Source organism: Manduca sexta, chromosome 10 (assembly GCF_014839805.1).
Source record: "Manduca sexta isolate Smith_Timp_Sample1 chromosome 10, JHU_Msex_v1.0, whole genome shotgun sequence".
Taxonomy (NCBI): Eukaryota; Metazoa; Arthropoda; class Insecta; order Lepidoptera; family Sphingidae; genus Manduca; species Manduca sexta.
Window position 1 is genome coordinate 8952599 of NC_051124.1, and position 16000 is coordinate 8968598.

At 34.9% G+C, this 16000-nt stretch overlaps 1 protein-coding gene across 1 annotated transcript; it reads left to right on the plus strand.

Moving 5' to 3' along the window:
- The first annotated feature begins 4183 nt into the window (after positions 1–4183).
- On the plus strand, positions 4184–15823 carry LOC119188935 (rap1 GTPase-activating protein 1-like). The gene is given in 9 exon segments (XM_037437201.1): positions 4184–4196; positions 10163–10339; positions 11156–11431; positions 12253–12434; positions 13236–13333; positions 14935–14984; positions 14987–15290; positions 15574–15667; positions 15791–15823. Coding segments are annotated over 9 exon segments (1227 nt in total).
- The last annotated feature ends 177 nt before the right edge of the window (positions 15824–16000 follow it).

Genomic DNA, 16000 nt, shown 5'->3' on the forward strand with positions numbered 1-16000 from the left:
AATGATAAATACACCTGAAAAATCTTTGATATAAGTTATAATTTATAGATTATTTTCCTATACAAAGGTAGCAACCCTAAGTCGGATACACGTGTATTTTCAATACAAACAAAAATAGATCTAGTGATCTGAATATTCGAGAAGCTCCATCCAGTTCCTTCTAAATAGTGTTAGTGAGTTTGGCATTCGGTTGCAATTTCGAAACGTTTTAGATTGTCGTTAAATGTCAGCTGGTACTCTCCAGACGTAAGCCTTATATATCAGCGATAGATTCCAATCTGTCAACGCAGCTTTACTACACTATCCCGTAGACTTTGCTCAGAAATTACCTTAATACAGCGTTAGTGCAGTCAGCATAAATATTAGGAATTTGGTTTTTAGAATGCTATGTTTCTTTTAATGTTTTGTGTAAACAAAAATCTTTTAAACTCTCCTATCGGGCGTTCATTATATCTCCAGTTAAATACCTACCTCATGATCAATATAAGTAGGTAAAATTTTACACGAGGAACCATAGAAATTAGAAACCATCAACTCGGTTTCGATTCTCTTATCAAAAAATCAGTAGCAAAATTCACGTTCTCGTCAAATTCACAAGAAATATCAAAGACCGGATTATTAACAGATCACTTCTAAGTTCAACGACAGAAGATAATATGCAACTTGTAAAAAATAATAATCATGATATAATTGATTACGTGACCGGTGCACTTTGGTCAGAAGTTGAAGAACGTGAATAAAACGCGGCGTCGCATTGGATGACATTTGCGCGCCACGCTGTCTGCGAGAAGAAAATAAATCCGCGACGAGCCAACCGTTCCGTGCCAATTGTATGCACGCTTTCACATGTTCTTTTTGCACTTGGCGATTTGAAGCACGCCGAGTTAAACATACTTTGATTACTAACAGCTCGTTTTGTATTCACGATTGTTTTGATAATTGAATTCTAAACGTGACTCTAGTATTTACTTGACTCGTTGAATGTTTTGAACACGATGTGATTAATGTATAGACTTCGATTTGAAAGTATTTTGAATGCATTAAGCAAAGTTAATGAGTTTTTCAAGGCACTAGCCAAAAATACATGACACAAAATTTGCATTTTCGAAAAAAATATATAATATGCCCAATTTATAACAGCCTGTCAATAAAGGTCAGAATATCCGTAATTAAATTTAATTGATGACTTTTAATTGGTGATTTCCATCGATATGTCCCAAAAAAGGATAGGCCTTAAAAATAGAGTCCACAGCACGTAAAGCCACTTAATCGTGTTTCCCTTGACACGTTCATATAGAATAATTTGTCGATGCCTTTACGCCTTGACCTTCCTTGAAAGGCGCGTCGATACTCGGAACTCATAACTTATTTACTTCTTACACCCTGGTAACAGCCTGGGGGTATTTGGCCCTTGGATGAGATCGACCGTGAACTTTTTTCCTTACATAATTGAAATGCTGTCTAGAAAGGTGAACGTTTCCGAATGCGCAGATGGTTTTTGCTATTTGAAATATGTTGTGTGAAGGAAAAGCAATTATTATTTTCAGACAAAAAATTATATCGTAGTATAAGAAAAAGCTAGTACTATTATATAAAGCTGAAGAGTTTGTTTGTTTGTTTGTTTGTTTGTTTGTTTGTTTGTTTGTTTGAACGCGCTAATCTCAGGAACTACCAGTCCAAATTGAAAAATTCTTTTTGCGTTGGATAGCCCTTTGTTCGTGAAATGCTATAGGCTATATATCATCACGCTATACCCAATAGGAGCGGGGCAGTAATGGCTAATCTCAGGAACTACCGGTCCAAACTGAAAAATTCTTTTTGTGTTGGATAGCCCTTTGTTCGTGGAGTGCTATAGGCTATATATCATCACGCTATGACCAATAGGAGCGGAGCAGTAATGACTAATCTCAGGTACTACCGGTCCAAACTGAAAAATTCTTTTTGTGTTGGATAGCTCTTTATTAGTGTAGTGCTATAGGCTATATATCATCACGCTATGACCAATAGGAGCGGAGCAGTAATGACTAATCTCAGGAACTACCGGTTCGAAATGAAAATTTTTTTTTGTGTTGGATAGCTCTTTATTAGTGTAGTGCTATAGGCTATATATCATCACGCTATGACCAAAAGGAGCGGAGCAGTAATGGCTAATCTCAGGAACTACCGGTTCAAACTGAAAAAAATATTTTTGTGTTGGATAGTTCTTTGTTCGTGGAGTACTATGGGGTATATATCATCACGCTATGACCAATAGGAGCGGAGCAGTAATGACTAATCTCACGCACTATCAGATCGAACTGATAAAATTATTTTTGTGTTGGATAGCCCTTTGTTCCTGGAGTGCTATAGGCTATATATCATCACGCTATGACTAATAGGAGCGGAGCAGTAATGGCTAATCTCAGGAACTACCGTGTTTGAACTGAAAAATCTTTTGTGTTGGATAGCCCTTTGTTCCTGGAGTGCTATAGGCTATATATCATCACGCTATGACCAATCGGAGCGGAGCAGTAATGAAACATGTTGCAAAAACGGGGAAAAATTATTAGTTTTGAGAGCTTCCGTTGCGTGCGCTGCGTAAACGATTAAAGTTATGCAACAATGATGTATGACGGGATTATTCCTCTTAAAAGTTCTAAAAATATATTATAAAACAAAGTCCCCGCTGCATCTGTCTGCCTGAACGTGTTAAAGTCAAAAACTACCCAACGTATTAAGATTAAATTTGGTATGGAGACAGTTTGAGAGGCTCCCGGGAAACTACTACTTTTATAACGGAAAACTTTAGCCTGAAAAACTTTATAACGCGGGCGGAGCCGCGGGCAAAAGCTATTATAATAGATAATTGGCAATGAAATCTGCCATCATTGTTAAAAATTCAATAAGTATATTATTTTTTTTATATAATAACCCTTACTATAAGAATTAAATAAATTACCGAAACTATTTGCGATCGGCGATTTTGGACTTTGTACCATTCCTATGGTTTCTACTAACTGCTTTCCGTTCCGGTTCTTCATTAATGCAGATTAAATAAACTTTTTCATTAAAAATGTTAAGAAAACCAATAATAATATCAGTTAAACATTCTCATAATTTCTCATAGCTGTCTAGATACAAACAAAGATTACCTCGGCATTTCAATTTCTTGCCACATTCTGTGTCATTGTTGACTTATTGCACAATGGAGGATTATAGTGATTGCAATCTTCATTATTGTGTATCTTTATGGCATCTAAGCCTTCGCCATGCCAAGCCTATGATCTATATTTCACAAAAGGACTCGACACAATGTCACTTTCTAGTACAACGGCTACGGTATTGCATAGAGCGATACGACTTAGCGAAGTATTAGCCAAATGAGTATTCCTTTAGTCTTTATCATGTGGAATGGGAGATTTTGTATATGTACTAATGTTTTTTGTAAAGAAATTTATTTAAGGATTTGTACTTTCAGTAATATTTTATACACCTTTATCAAAATCTGGCCAACACATTTTGAATATTTCACTGCAGTATGCAGGTTCAGCTGTAGTTCATCAATTGAAATCCTATTCTGTTGTCAAAGATTAGTAGTTACAATCAAAAAGGAAATCGTTAGTCGCTTCGCTTGTCGTCATATTCTCGCTCCAAGCCATACGGCCTACCCATCGGTACAGTTACCACGTGTGAACTTTCCCATACCCACGGCTACAAAACATACTTTTTCTACTTTTTCATGTCGTTTCGAATCTTCATGCCCCGTAATTACTCGAAACTCTGGCCTGATATTTACGACATTATTGTTTCAATTAAACGATTCGTTTTTACTGGTTACAAGAGTTAATGATGAACTATTTTATTTCAACTATTTTGTTTTTGTCATCTGTCAATGCTTCGATAGATCTAAGAAAAAGTAATTGGAAGAAATTGAGAATCTATTCGATATCTTGCGGATAATTATATCGACAAAAAATGGTTTAACGGTCCATTAACTAAGTATTTTTTACTATACATAAAAGTTATGAAGTTACTGTACTCTGAATTAGAAATACTGTCATCCGTCGTATGGTAGAAGTAATTTGTAAAAAAATGTCTTTGGTAAAAGTAATTTGTAAACTTTGTAGAATTTATGGTTAATTTACCGTTGAAACTTGACTGAAAATGGTCTTTGTAATAGCAATATTAATAGTTACCCAACACAATGGGGCTGAAAGGTAATGTAAGGATTCTAGTGCGCCCGGGGAAGTTGCCGACCGCAGCTCATGAGAGTGCAGCATACATAAAACCATAATATACCTAAGGGAGATTATCTATTAATACGTTCAGAGTGGGATAATGTTCTATGCATATGACGGAGCCAAAATTGCGTCTAGGGATTTGAATAGATTCATGTTCCCTTTAATTAATACGTTTGCTGGTGATACTGTGGTTTTAGCAGTTTTTTAAGTTTGTATAAAGGTTTCTTATGTGTAATGTCTTAATAAGGTTATTCCATGTAAATGAACATATGGTACTAATTAATTATATTCTATCAGTTCTCATTGGACTACTACTACTACTTTCCAAGAAAAGGTGCAAGAGCTTATGAATGTTATGTATTCCATACATAATTCTTATATCACAGAAACGTTTCTATTGTGTCAAGTCCTCCAACCGTAACATGACAAGAAATGAAAATTAAATTCCAAAACATTTTAAAATTACGTGTCCAATTAATTAAAAACGAACTCGACGCGGTCGAGTACAATTAAGGGCCCGACTACACTCATTACTCGAAAAAAACTCGCAAACGATAGTGGGAAAAGTGTCTGAGTCCACCAACGCGGAACGTTTTGACTTCACGCCCGGTGGACTAAGTTCTCAGCATGTAGATTGTACTGATTACAGCATTATGTAGCAATTTGAGATCCCCGGCAGTGTATACGCTTATCGCTTTTACAAATCTTTACTGGGGTCAGTGTTTGGAAAAATTAAGTTCGCGTCATCTTTAGTTTCGTTATTCAGAAATAGACGCTGTTTCCTTATTTTTAATATAAATGTTTAATATTGTGTCTTAAGCCCTGTATTGTATGTTTTATTTCGTAATATTTAAATAATAAATTGCATAATACTTGCAACAATGTGGGTGAAGTATTGTTTAATTGAGACATCTATTCATTATGTTTCTCTTACCAGGGTTGCAAAATTTGTCAAATCATTTTTAAATAACAATGTTCTCATGCTTTGTTCTTTAAAACAACAAATGATTTATTTTACTACAAAATGACGTCTCTAGGGGCCGTTTTGGCTGGTAATGGAAGTTTTATCCGCAACCTTATGCAATATTATCCACATTTTAAACTTGCAATGCGGTTTTGAATGCATTCTTAAAGATTAAATCGTCATTTAGAAACTAGATGGAGGTATAAATCGTGACAATGTCACTTTTTATTTCTTAGATAAAAGAATTACCTACAACTACCTTTGAGTATTTAAGCAATGGCAAAAGTCGCCGGAGTCCGATGGATGAGGGCCGCCCAGAACCGGTCCTTGTGGCGCTCAATGGGGGAGACCTATGTCCAGCAGTGGACGATTCAAGGCCTGAAATGATGATGATAATGAAGGGGAAAGCAATGTATGTTACTAGATTCTCAGAAAAGGTATAGCTCAAGCCTCCTACATATATAATTTTAAATTCGATACCCAATATATTTTAATTAAAAAATTCGACACCACTTATCTCGTACACGATTTGCATAAAATATTGCAGTCGTTAGCCCGTCAACCCTGCGAAGCTCAATGGCTATTGTGACACCGCAAGGGTTAGGCCAGATGAATGTGACGCCGCAGCTAAGCCGATACCGGTACGTTGACACGTTAATATATTTCGGAAGCCGCTATCACGTCAGGGTTGGTTTTCGAAATTACCTGCGTAATTATGAGCCTTAATGTAGGTCAATTTACTATTTGTTTTTCAGCGCCTACCCAAACAATACAGACTGATTAAAACTTAATTTTTACCGTCATAAATATTTTGAAGAGATTTCTGTATTAAAACATGATTATTTATTTTCCAATCCATTAGAATCAGTGACGATGACAGATGTTCATGACAAAAGAAAAGTGGAAGCAATAAGTAAAACGGCTTTTCATAACGCAAAATTGGTTCTGGGACAATTCCTTTCGGCTAAACGATGGGGCGATTGCCATTTTCTTTGCCGGGTTAAGTGAATAAATCGAAGCGTGAACGGGAGGATGTCTGATTTGAGGCCGTCTACGTGACGACAGTTGGAGTCAACGGGTCGTTGGATTGTTTGGATTCAGATGTTGTTTAAACGGCTCCATTTGCCAATTATCAACGCATTAGAATCATTAACACCGCACAAGTACGGTTAGTTTGGTCCGAGGCTTTGTTTGTATTTCGACTTGTTAGTAAATATGTCAATTCAAAACCTTTGAATCACATGTTTTGAGGTATGAAAGCTTTACTGTAAGAGACAAATGATTTCCAATAAAAATAAATCTATATTTTTTAATTGTCTATACATTACAAAAACCTTTAACCATTAATGCGAACTTTATACAATTCATTATTAATATTTTTCTATTACATGATACACTGGATACAAAATTTAAAAAACATTTTTCCTTGGATGACACCATCAGTCTCAGTTTGAAGGGCATTAACCCCTCTTTTCAATACCATCTTCGGCTCACAATTCGGTCCTTTGTGGCGGAGTTGATGCAACGCAGAATGATGCTCTGAATGACAGATGTTCGGTAATCAGGATTATTGTTGGCAGATGGTTTAATAGCCGCTCCTCTAATGTTCATTTTGAATATTAAGGTATCATGAGATGTTTTGAATTAGTCTTTTTTATTATTAACTAAGTGATACTCGCGGCTTCGCACATGTGAAGCCTTTCTCACCTTAAAAATCTAAAATACTGTAGCGGTTCTATAGCGTCATCTGTGCGACGTCAGCGCCACCTATTTCAAGAATAGGTGATTGTATAGCCTATGTGTTCATCCAGATCATTGTCTATTTACTTGCCAAATTTCATCCAAATACATTCAATTGTTTCTGCGTTTACTTCTAACAATCTTCCAAACTTTTTCATAAACTTTCGGATTTTTAATATTTGTTAGATTGGAGATTTAGGAACGGTGAATTCTTTATCTCAATGTATTTTTTTGAGCTGATGCGAGGTACTTAATTGCAATTATTTATTTTATATTAAGAGATGGCTAAAACGCGCAGCGAACGTTGTGATATTAAATATTAGGTAAGATTCCATAAAAATATACTTAAATATATTTATCAGAGTTACTTTCACAATTTTGATATTAGGTTGCTATTTTAAAACTGCTTAAAATGCAAAAAGATATTTCTTAATCTCTCTCATTTATTAGCCAATACAATTATTGAAGATATCGTATATCTAATTAATATCTTCTATTTGTATATCCATTGTATCGTCTTACATTGCGTTCCATTGTTTTTTCACAATAGAACTCATCCTTCGGAAAGGTCTGTGAGCATGGGAATAAAAAAGGGTTGTCAAGGTTGACGCAACAATGTATGTAAGTAATTAACCACACGAATGGAAACTAGAACTCATTTGTAATTTCAAAGTTAATGAAACTTTTGTATCGCGGTACAATCTGTGTTCCTTGTTACAAAATAGTACACGGATCACAAAAATTGTGACTACAGTTAGTTTAAATAGCTTATATGTTTCAAAAAAAAAGTCGATGCATTCAAAATAAACTTTTAAATTAAAGTTACTCTTACGATGCTTGTTTACCGTGAAAAATAATAATTGATTGCCCTTATATAATTAATAACATTTAATTTTACAATCGAAAAACGAATAAAAAATGTATTTATTTGTAAAACAGCGCAAAATATTTTTCATACACAATCTGTTTCACTCAGATTCATTAACTCATACCATTGTTATGTTCTTGTTTTGTAATTGTAATGTTATGGAACATGAAATTACACGCACTATGGTGTAACTCTAATAAACTGATCTAATAGCTTGACGTAAGTTTTGAACTGTGTTAGCGGAGCACAGCAAACAGCATACTTAGAACAAGGTCTTTACATAATTTAAGCAGTTGAGAAATTACAATTAGTAGCAATTGATAATTTAGTAACTGCTGCTGGCAGGAAATTTATTAATAACCATATTAAAAATAAAAACACAACAGCTCTTAATGTATCTCATTGATAGTGAACTTCAATTTTGTCAGAATTTACTAAATTAATGAATTGGTAAATCATGCTAATTTTAATTAATATCAATTTGTTTAAACAATAATATCAAGAATGTTATATTCACCTATAATGATAGTACACAAAGTCCTATTTTATTAGTTAACTGTATTTTACAGTATAGGTTTAACTGACGATAATCTATCTAAATAAAATAAATAAATAAAAATAAAATAATTGTTGCTGGCTGTAAATTTATTGATAAATATATTAAAATTATAAATACAACAGCTGTTAATGCCTTTTATTGAAACTGAATTCCAATATTATCAGAATAGAGTTGTATTTTCCACATACCAAATTTCTAACAAAAGGTACGAATAAACGAAACAATAGAGTAACCATTTCTTTTGAAACAAACATGGGTAAAATCGTCTACTAGCCGTGAAGGCGTGAGTGAGATCATCGTTAACGCACTGATTGAATCAGCAATTGTGCTGGTTTGCAATATCAAGTCAAATGTCATTAGAACGATGCTGTCACAGAGTAGTGTAATTAAGATGAACTCAGACTGGCTTCAATTGTGTTCATTTTCTTATTTGTTAGTAAAATGATTCGAACATGTGTATTTGAGAAAATATGTACAACAAATATCACATACTTACATTAGCCGTCTTTTATTGGTATGATCGAGTATCGCTTTTATAGTTATCAATTTCAAATTATTGAGTTTACGTTTACAATCGTAATCATCATTCGAACAACAGACTTCATATGATTGAGATTCCATCTTAGTCAGTTGCTGTTATTTGAAAGATCAACGAAGCCATTATCGAAAAATCATAACTTCAAAAATAGCCACAGTAAAGCCATAAACATTTCTATCATATTTCGTGCAGTTTATCGTCTGGGTGTGACCGATGGGGTATTTTACCGTTGTTTTGACGGCTAATATTGATTTTGTTATTACGTTACTAATTATCCTGACTATTCTTAGATGTTTGCTGGATAATTTTTATACCCACAGACAGAGAGAGTGTTTAATAAGATTCTTATGGTTTACTGGTGGTAGATCTCTCATGAGAGTCCGCTTGGGTAGCTACCACGGCAATGTCTTTTTGTGCCGCTAAACAGCAGTGTGTAGTCACTGTTGTGTTCCGGTTTGAAGGACTTTGTAGCCAGTGTAACTATTAGACATAATAAGACTTAACACCTCATGTCTCAGGATGGCGAGCGTAGTGGAAAACCAAACAATACTTTGTAATTCAAGGTGGTGTTTCTACTGTTTATGGGCGGTCGTATCGCTTATCATAAGGCGAACGGCAAGCTCGTCTCGTCATTTAAAGCAATAAAAAAAATGTCTGATCACTTATTAGTAAAGAATAATAAATATCCTTTCTCAGCTTTCTCAGGTGTTACAATTTTTTTTATGACCGAAATTGAAAACAATCATCTATTTGTTTATAAAAACTTTCGCAATTTTAATAAACATCCATTAAATAAATTGTTATTGGAAAAGTTGTCTACACGAGAGTAATGAAAATTCTTACTACAATCAAAACATAAATAACATTATTCTTATAATAATTCTAAGACTAGACATAGTTTATCTCTCGCAATATGACTCAGTGAATGAAATCATTCTATCTCAGAACTTATATAATAATTATATACGAGTATAGATCAGGTCACGACCTCGCCAGAGGTACTCACTTGAAGTGTCAAGTTGAGGGCAACCAGCCTACGTCATTTTAATGCAGGTTTTTGCTGCAATCAAGCTTATATAAGTATATAGTATAAACATATATTATAATCTTAATACTGATTTGTCTCGCGTCCGCAATGTCTATTTCTGCCGCCAAGCAGCAGTGTGTAGTCACTATTGTGTTGCAGTTAGAAGGACATTGTAGACAGTGTAACTACTGAACATAATAAGACTTAACATCTCATGTCTCAAGATGTGTTTCTACTGTTTATGAGCGGTCGTATTCATTTATTCGTCTCTTTCTCAGGAGCACATCAACTTGGTGGGATTCGACGACAACCTGGGCCCAGTGGTGATGTCGTTGAAGAACGAGCACATGGCCGGCCAGGATCACACTAGGATACTTCTGAGGCTCCGCACAGAGACCATGCATGGACTTATACCCACCACTAGTGAGTATATTGTTTCTTAAATATATATTGCTGTTGGTAAATAATCTCTGGCAATGAAGACCCACGATGGTAAACTCATGGACGTAGTATATATTTTAAGTCTCCATCATTATCAGTAACTGTACCACGTTTTAGGAAGTCATTGAGAGACCATATCTTCGTAGTGGACTCATTTTTTTCCTATAGATCAACAATTAAGAAATATGGGTGTATATCAGAATATATTTATTTGATTATATCATTACTACGTTATATATGTATCTGTTGTGCATTGAACAGAATTCTCTTCTTATTTTTTAACTCATACTTATACTTTTTGCTTTAGATCTTAAATGGCCAGTTTGAATATTTAATCCTCAAAACGGCATTTGTGTCGTATTTTCTACATTTTCGAGTGTCAAAATCGTTCCATTTTTTTTTCGTGGAGTAGGAAGGAACGCGAGTGTTAGCTACCGGCGGGTAGTTAGGGAGGAGTTGTGTGGAACTCGTCGGCCCTCTGAACCAACTTTAAAACGAGGTAGTATATTAGGCAACCGCTGATCCATGTTAATAACCTTTTATGCTCTAGGAGAGATGCTAATTAACCCCAACGTATTAGCAAATGTATTTAGGTCGCATTACCTGCAATTTTCCCAATAATTTGCTTCGCGTATGAATGGGATATCGAGGTAGACGTACCAAGTTCACTTTGAGCCAAGGTACCCCTTGTGCGTAATCTATAGGCGTCCAAAACCTTAACCGAAATTGCTCCTATGTTAAAAATAGCTTTTCACTCTTGAAATTAGATTCTCCTACTTAATATTCATAATTCCACAGGATCAGGCATAATGCCATCACCATTGAAAATGGCCAGGATGCTGAACGAACAAATGAACGTAGAGAACTTTATGGCAGTGATGTGTCTGAACGCGTCTACTCTGATCGCTGCGTACGACGAGCATGTACTGGTGAACAGCTTCAAGTTCGGAGTGCTGTACCAGAAGTACGGGCAGACGACGGAGGAAGAGTTGTTCGGGAACAACGAGACGTCGCCGGCTTTCGACGAGTTCTTGGAGATGCTTGGACAGAAGATTAAACTGAAGGATCATAAGGGTACTGATTTCTTTAATTTCATATTCTCTATTTTAATGTATAGTTAAGTTTCAATAATTTGAAATATTGTGAAGATATTTGAATTAAGAATCTTCAATTTAAATTCGTATTTGGATACAAGTTATAAGTTATGGAAGTTGATTTGATGAACGACAGAATTTATTTAACTTACATCGTGACCCACTTGACGAAAATTGCGAAAATATAACAAATCTTCAACAAACTGAAATCTAAACGGCACAAGTTAACGTTTTAATCAAATTCTGTTGGCTATCCTATACTATTTAATAATCATACTGTATTGACATTTGGCACTCAAGTCCTATAAGGCTGGCAAACTGGCACATTGCCTACACAGAGTTCAGGGCTGGTTCCATACCACGCCAAGTAACGTTATTAACGTCTATAATCCTTGTTGGATCCGAAACTTGTCACGCATTCGCATTTGGGTCTTGTGAACATTGTAAGTGACGTTGGTAACGTCTAAAGGTATTTAGACAGGAAACCTAGTAATTGTCCATTGAAAATAAGTATTACAATTATCCAATCTGACGTTTGATCATTGATAGCGTAAAAATTTGAATCTTTTCTAAAAAATCAAGTTTCAGCAGCTATGTATTTTTTTGGAAGTGAAGGGTCCCTTGGGTGTTGGAGTCTACATCAGGGGAAACCTATGAATGAGATAGTGGAATCACGCGGCTTAGCTACTTCAGGCACCCGGAAGAAAGTTGGGAGGCAATTTAGGGGAAATCCCATGTAATAGAAAGCGCAAATTAAATATCAATACCCGTAATACTAAACTTAGTATTATTTTTTCGCAGGCTATCGCGGTGGTCTCGACATAATGAACGGTCACACGGGTACCGAGGCTGTGTACGAGCAGCATCACAATAGAGAGATCATGTTCCACGTGGCGCCACTTCTACCGCACACAGCCGGCGACGCGCAACAACTGCAGAGGAAGAGGCACGTCGGCAACGATATAGTGGCGATTGTGTTTCAGGTCAGTTCGTGTTCCAAATTCAAATCGTGAAAAAAAAAATAGGACAAAGAGTAAAAGGATTGATATTGTAATTCGAAATTTAAAATAGTGAGAATTTTTTTCTTTCCAGCCAGTACTTTTGTCTTATTTTAACAAGACAAAAATTTATATAAGAAGGTTCTAGTTTGTAATGTTTTTCAAAATTTCAATTTAATTGGTCAACTTTATAAACAACGGAATATTAATTCAATGAATTGATATTATTATATCGAGTAACACAGAATATCAAAATGTACATTTTTGTAATTCATCAAACGAATATTTAGGTTAAAAGCGTCGGCTTTCCATCCAAATGGAGGAACTACGATTATGTTTGTGGCCTACATGCAAATTTAATATGCTTGTAACCTCAAATTTCCTGTGGTTAAAGCTTACATTGAACTATCAGTAATTCGATTAGATGTACATTACACAAATTAGATATGTGGTGACCCCTGAATCTCCTGCATTTAATAGGTATTCATCTGGTAATAATGGTTCATGTAACAAACACCTACATATACGTACTTACCTGTGTAGATTTACGCTTCAATTCCTTATATATACAGGGTAGGTAGTATTCCAAATTGTGACACATTTTACAAAGGTACTCATGACATCGACTATTATTCGGAAGTAATTCCAATAAGGTAAAATACTCTCTTTTACCTTATTGGACACAATTTAAAGTATAGGACAAACCAATTAGAATGGAACGCAGGACTTCTAGTTTCTATTCAACAAGGGCGAGTTGCAATAAATATGTGTTAACTCTGATTACAGGAGAAGGCGACTCCGTTCACGCCCGACATGATTGCTTCGCACTTCCTTCACGCATTTATAGTAGTCACGCCTATTGAGGCATCCGGCGGGGAGACCAGGTAATTATATTTTTTATTTTACGGCTCTGGATAATGGTTCTTTGAATATAGCTTTTTTAATCATTTTACTTAGTATAGGGTCAGGTCTGAGTATAACTGTTAGCAATTACTGTTTAAGATTATCGATAATCTATCGCGTTTCGATTCATTGATAATATAGTAATTTTTATCACTGTATAATTACGGATTTGTATACATATAGATTAAAATAAATATCCCATCTACAAATTTAGTCAGGAACTATTGTTTTACAATAATATCTATACTGGACAAGAAAAAGATTTCGTCAATTTTGTCTGTAACTTTAAAGTTTCGTTTCACCGACGGAGGTGTTATTTGCATCGGGAAGTAGAGAAAATGGCACGGAAAGTAGAATGCTAATTTAGCCAGTAATTTATATGCAAACGAATCCTGACTGTAATTATAAAGGTTTTCAAAGACAAACAGTGCACGTCGCATTAACGTGTTTCTCATTTTTAACACTATTTTTTTCTACTTTTTGGATTATGGCTCTCGTTTTTGCCTCCGTGACGATAGATACCATTTTAGGGTATTTTTGTCAGTCATTTTGATTTTTTTGCTGTTAGAAATGTATACCTATCTCTGTGGTGTCAGCAATCGATGCGTTGGATTAAGAGTCTATGGTCGTTATTAATGTTATTATTAATTATATTCGATGTAAAATCAAATTTTAATGATCAGATTTAGCGTGGAATGTGAGTTTATATATGCGTAATTTCGTAAAAATATTTGGATGTGTGGACGTTTAGATGTTTGTTAGAAGTAAACGCAGAGACAACTGAAATAATTTTGATGAAATTTTGCACACGGATACACCATGTCCTGGATTAACACATAGGCTACCTTGAATCCCGGAAATTTTGTCATATGGGAAAAAATTAGATTTGTAATGGAATTTTTAAATAGATGGCGCTGAGGTCGTCCTGGTCGCGTTTTAAATCGCTACAGTAAGCCGCTATAGTTAGCCAGTGTTATCGCTACAGTAAGCCACGAGCAACACCTAGTAAAATATAATATACAAATAGGCATTAATAATTCACGTTGACTTCTAAATTGTGAAAAAATATATGTTTGCTATAGAGTCTTTTGTTAATTTGTTTTACTTAAATAAAAACGTAGTAGTGAACATCCAAATGTAGTGTTTCTAGAAATGTTATTTATACTAAAATTAATATGTGATATCATTGTCCTAAGGAACAATAACAAAGAGATCTAAATTAAGTAACATATGAGTCAGGGAATCATTGGAATAATTGCTGGTGCATGCGTCTCATTAACTTCACATTAAAATATATCGCATTCTACTTGACGTAATGTTATTAACAATAAAACAGATACATTAATAAAATATGTTACTTGTTATGTCAATTCATAAATCTAAGAATTCGATTCGAAGATATTAAATTCGAAAACCTACTTTAAGCTAAGCTACCTTAGACCTAATTTATAATAATACCAACTTCTACATCATTTCTTCTAAGAATTCGATTCTCTTATAAGATATTAATTTCGAAAAACCTACCTTAACTTAACCTACTTTAGACTAATTTTTAATACCAACTTCTACTTACTCTCTTCAGGTACAAAGTGGCCGTCACCGCTCGTGTGGACGTACCATTTTTCGGGCCGACTCTCCCCAGCCTTCGGTATTCCGCAAAGGGCGCGAATTCAAAGAGTTCCTTCTAACAAAACTAATCAACGCCGAGAACGCATGCTACAAGGCTGAGAAGTTTGCTCAACTGGAGCTCAGGACAAGGGCATCGTTATTACAAAACTTGGCGGAAGATTTGAAGACTAAGACTATGGAGTTCCTCGGGCCTGGAGTCAGGATCGAACCTGGGGCGGTCTCGCCGCAGCCTGAAGGCACTCCGAAGCAAGATGGGCCTGCGACGAAGTTCATTGATTCTGTGAAGAAAGTACTTACTGCTAAAGTAAGGTAGGTATTGTCTGACATTAGTAATCTTGTATTTTTTTCCTTATTTTTATACTATAAGACATGGGAACCAAACCAGACTAATAATAATAAATAAATCTAAGGTACTTAAGGCCTTTTTTAGTTTCAATTAAGTATATTAAGTTTATCAGTACCTACTGATGGCGAAATTTGTCATGTATTTTTATGAGCTCGCTTAAAAAAAAAATAACTATCTTTGGCATACCAAAGCTGATTAACAAATCTTCCAAATATGTTATTAAAATTTATATTTATTAAATTTCAGATCACCCAGTGTGGATACGAATTTATCAGGCGATAGTAATAAACATCCCATCAATAAAAACAAATTTGTTCCCAACGAAACGCACACTCCTAATGTAAGTATTTTAACATCAATGCAATAGAGTTTAAAATTGAATACACAATAATCTTAAACAAAACAATACCTGTAAAAAAATTGCAGCGAAAAATCGTTGACCCCATTTCTTTGTCTCTTGTAGAAACAAAAGATTGTTGGCAGCAACAGGATATGAGGCGTTAAAAACAAATAAAATTCATTAATTTCGTGGCATTGCCAGTGCCTATTCGAACAGCTAGCATTATCGAATATACCAATTATAGGTATATGGACATAGGAAAATGACCTCACTGTAACCCGATGGTAAATATATTGGCGTCTAGAGTATCGATTAGCTAGAGATGATTATTTC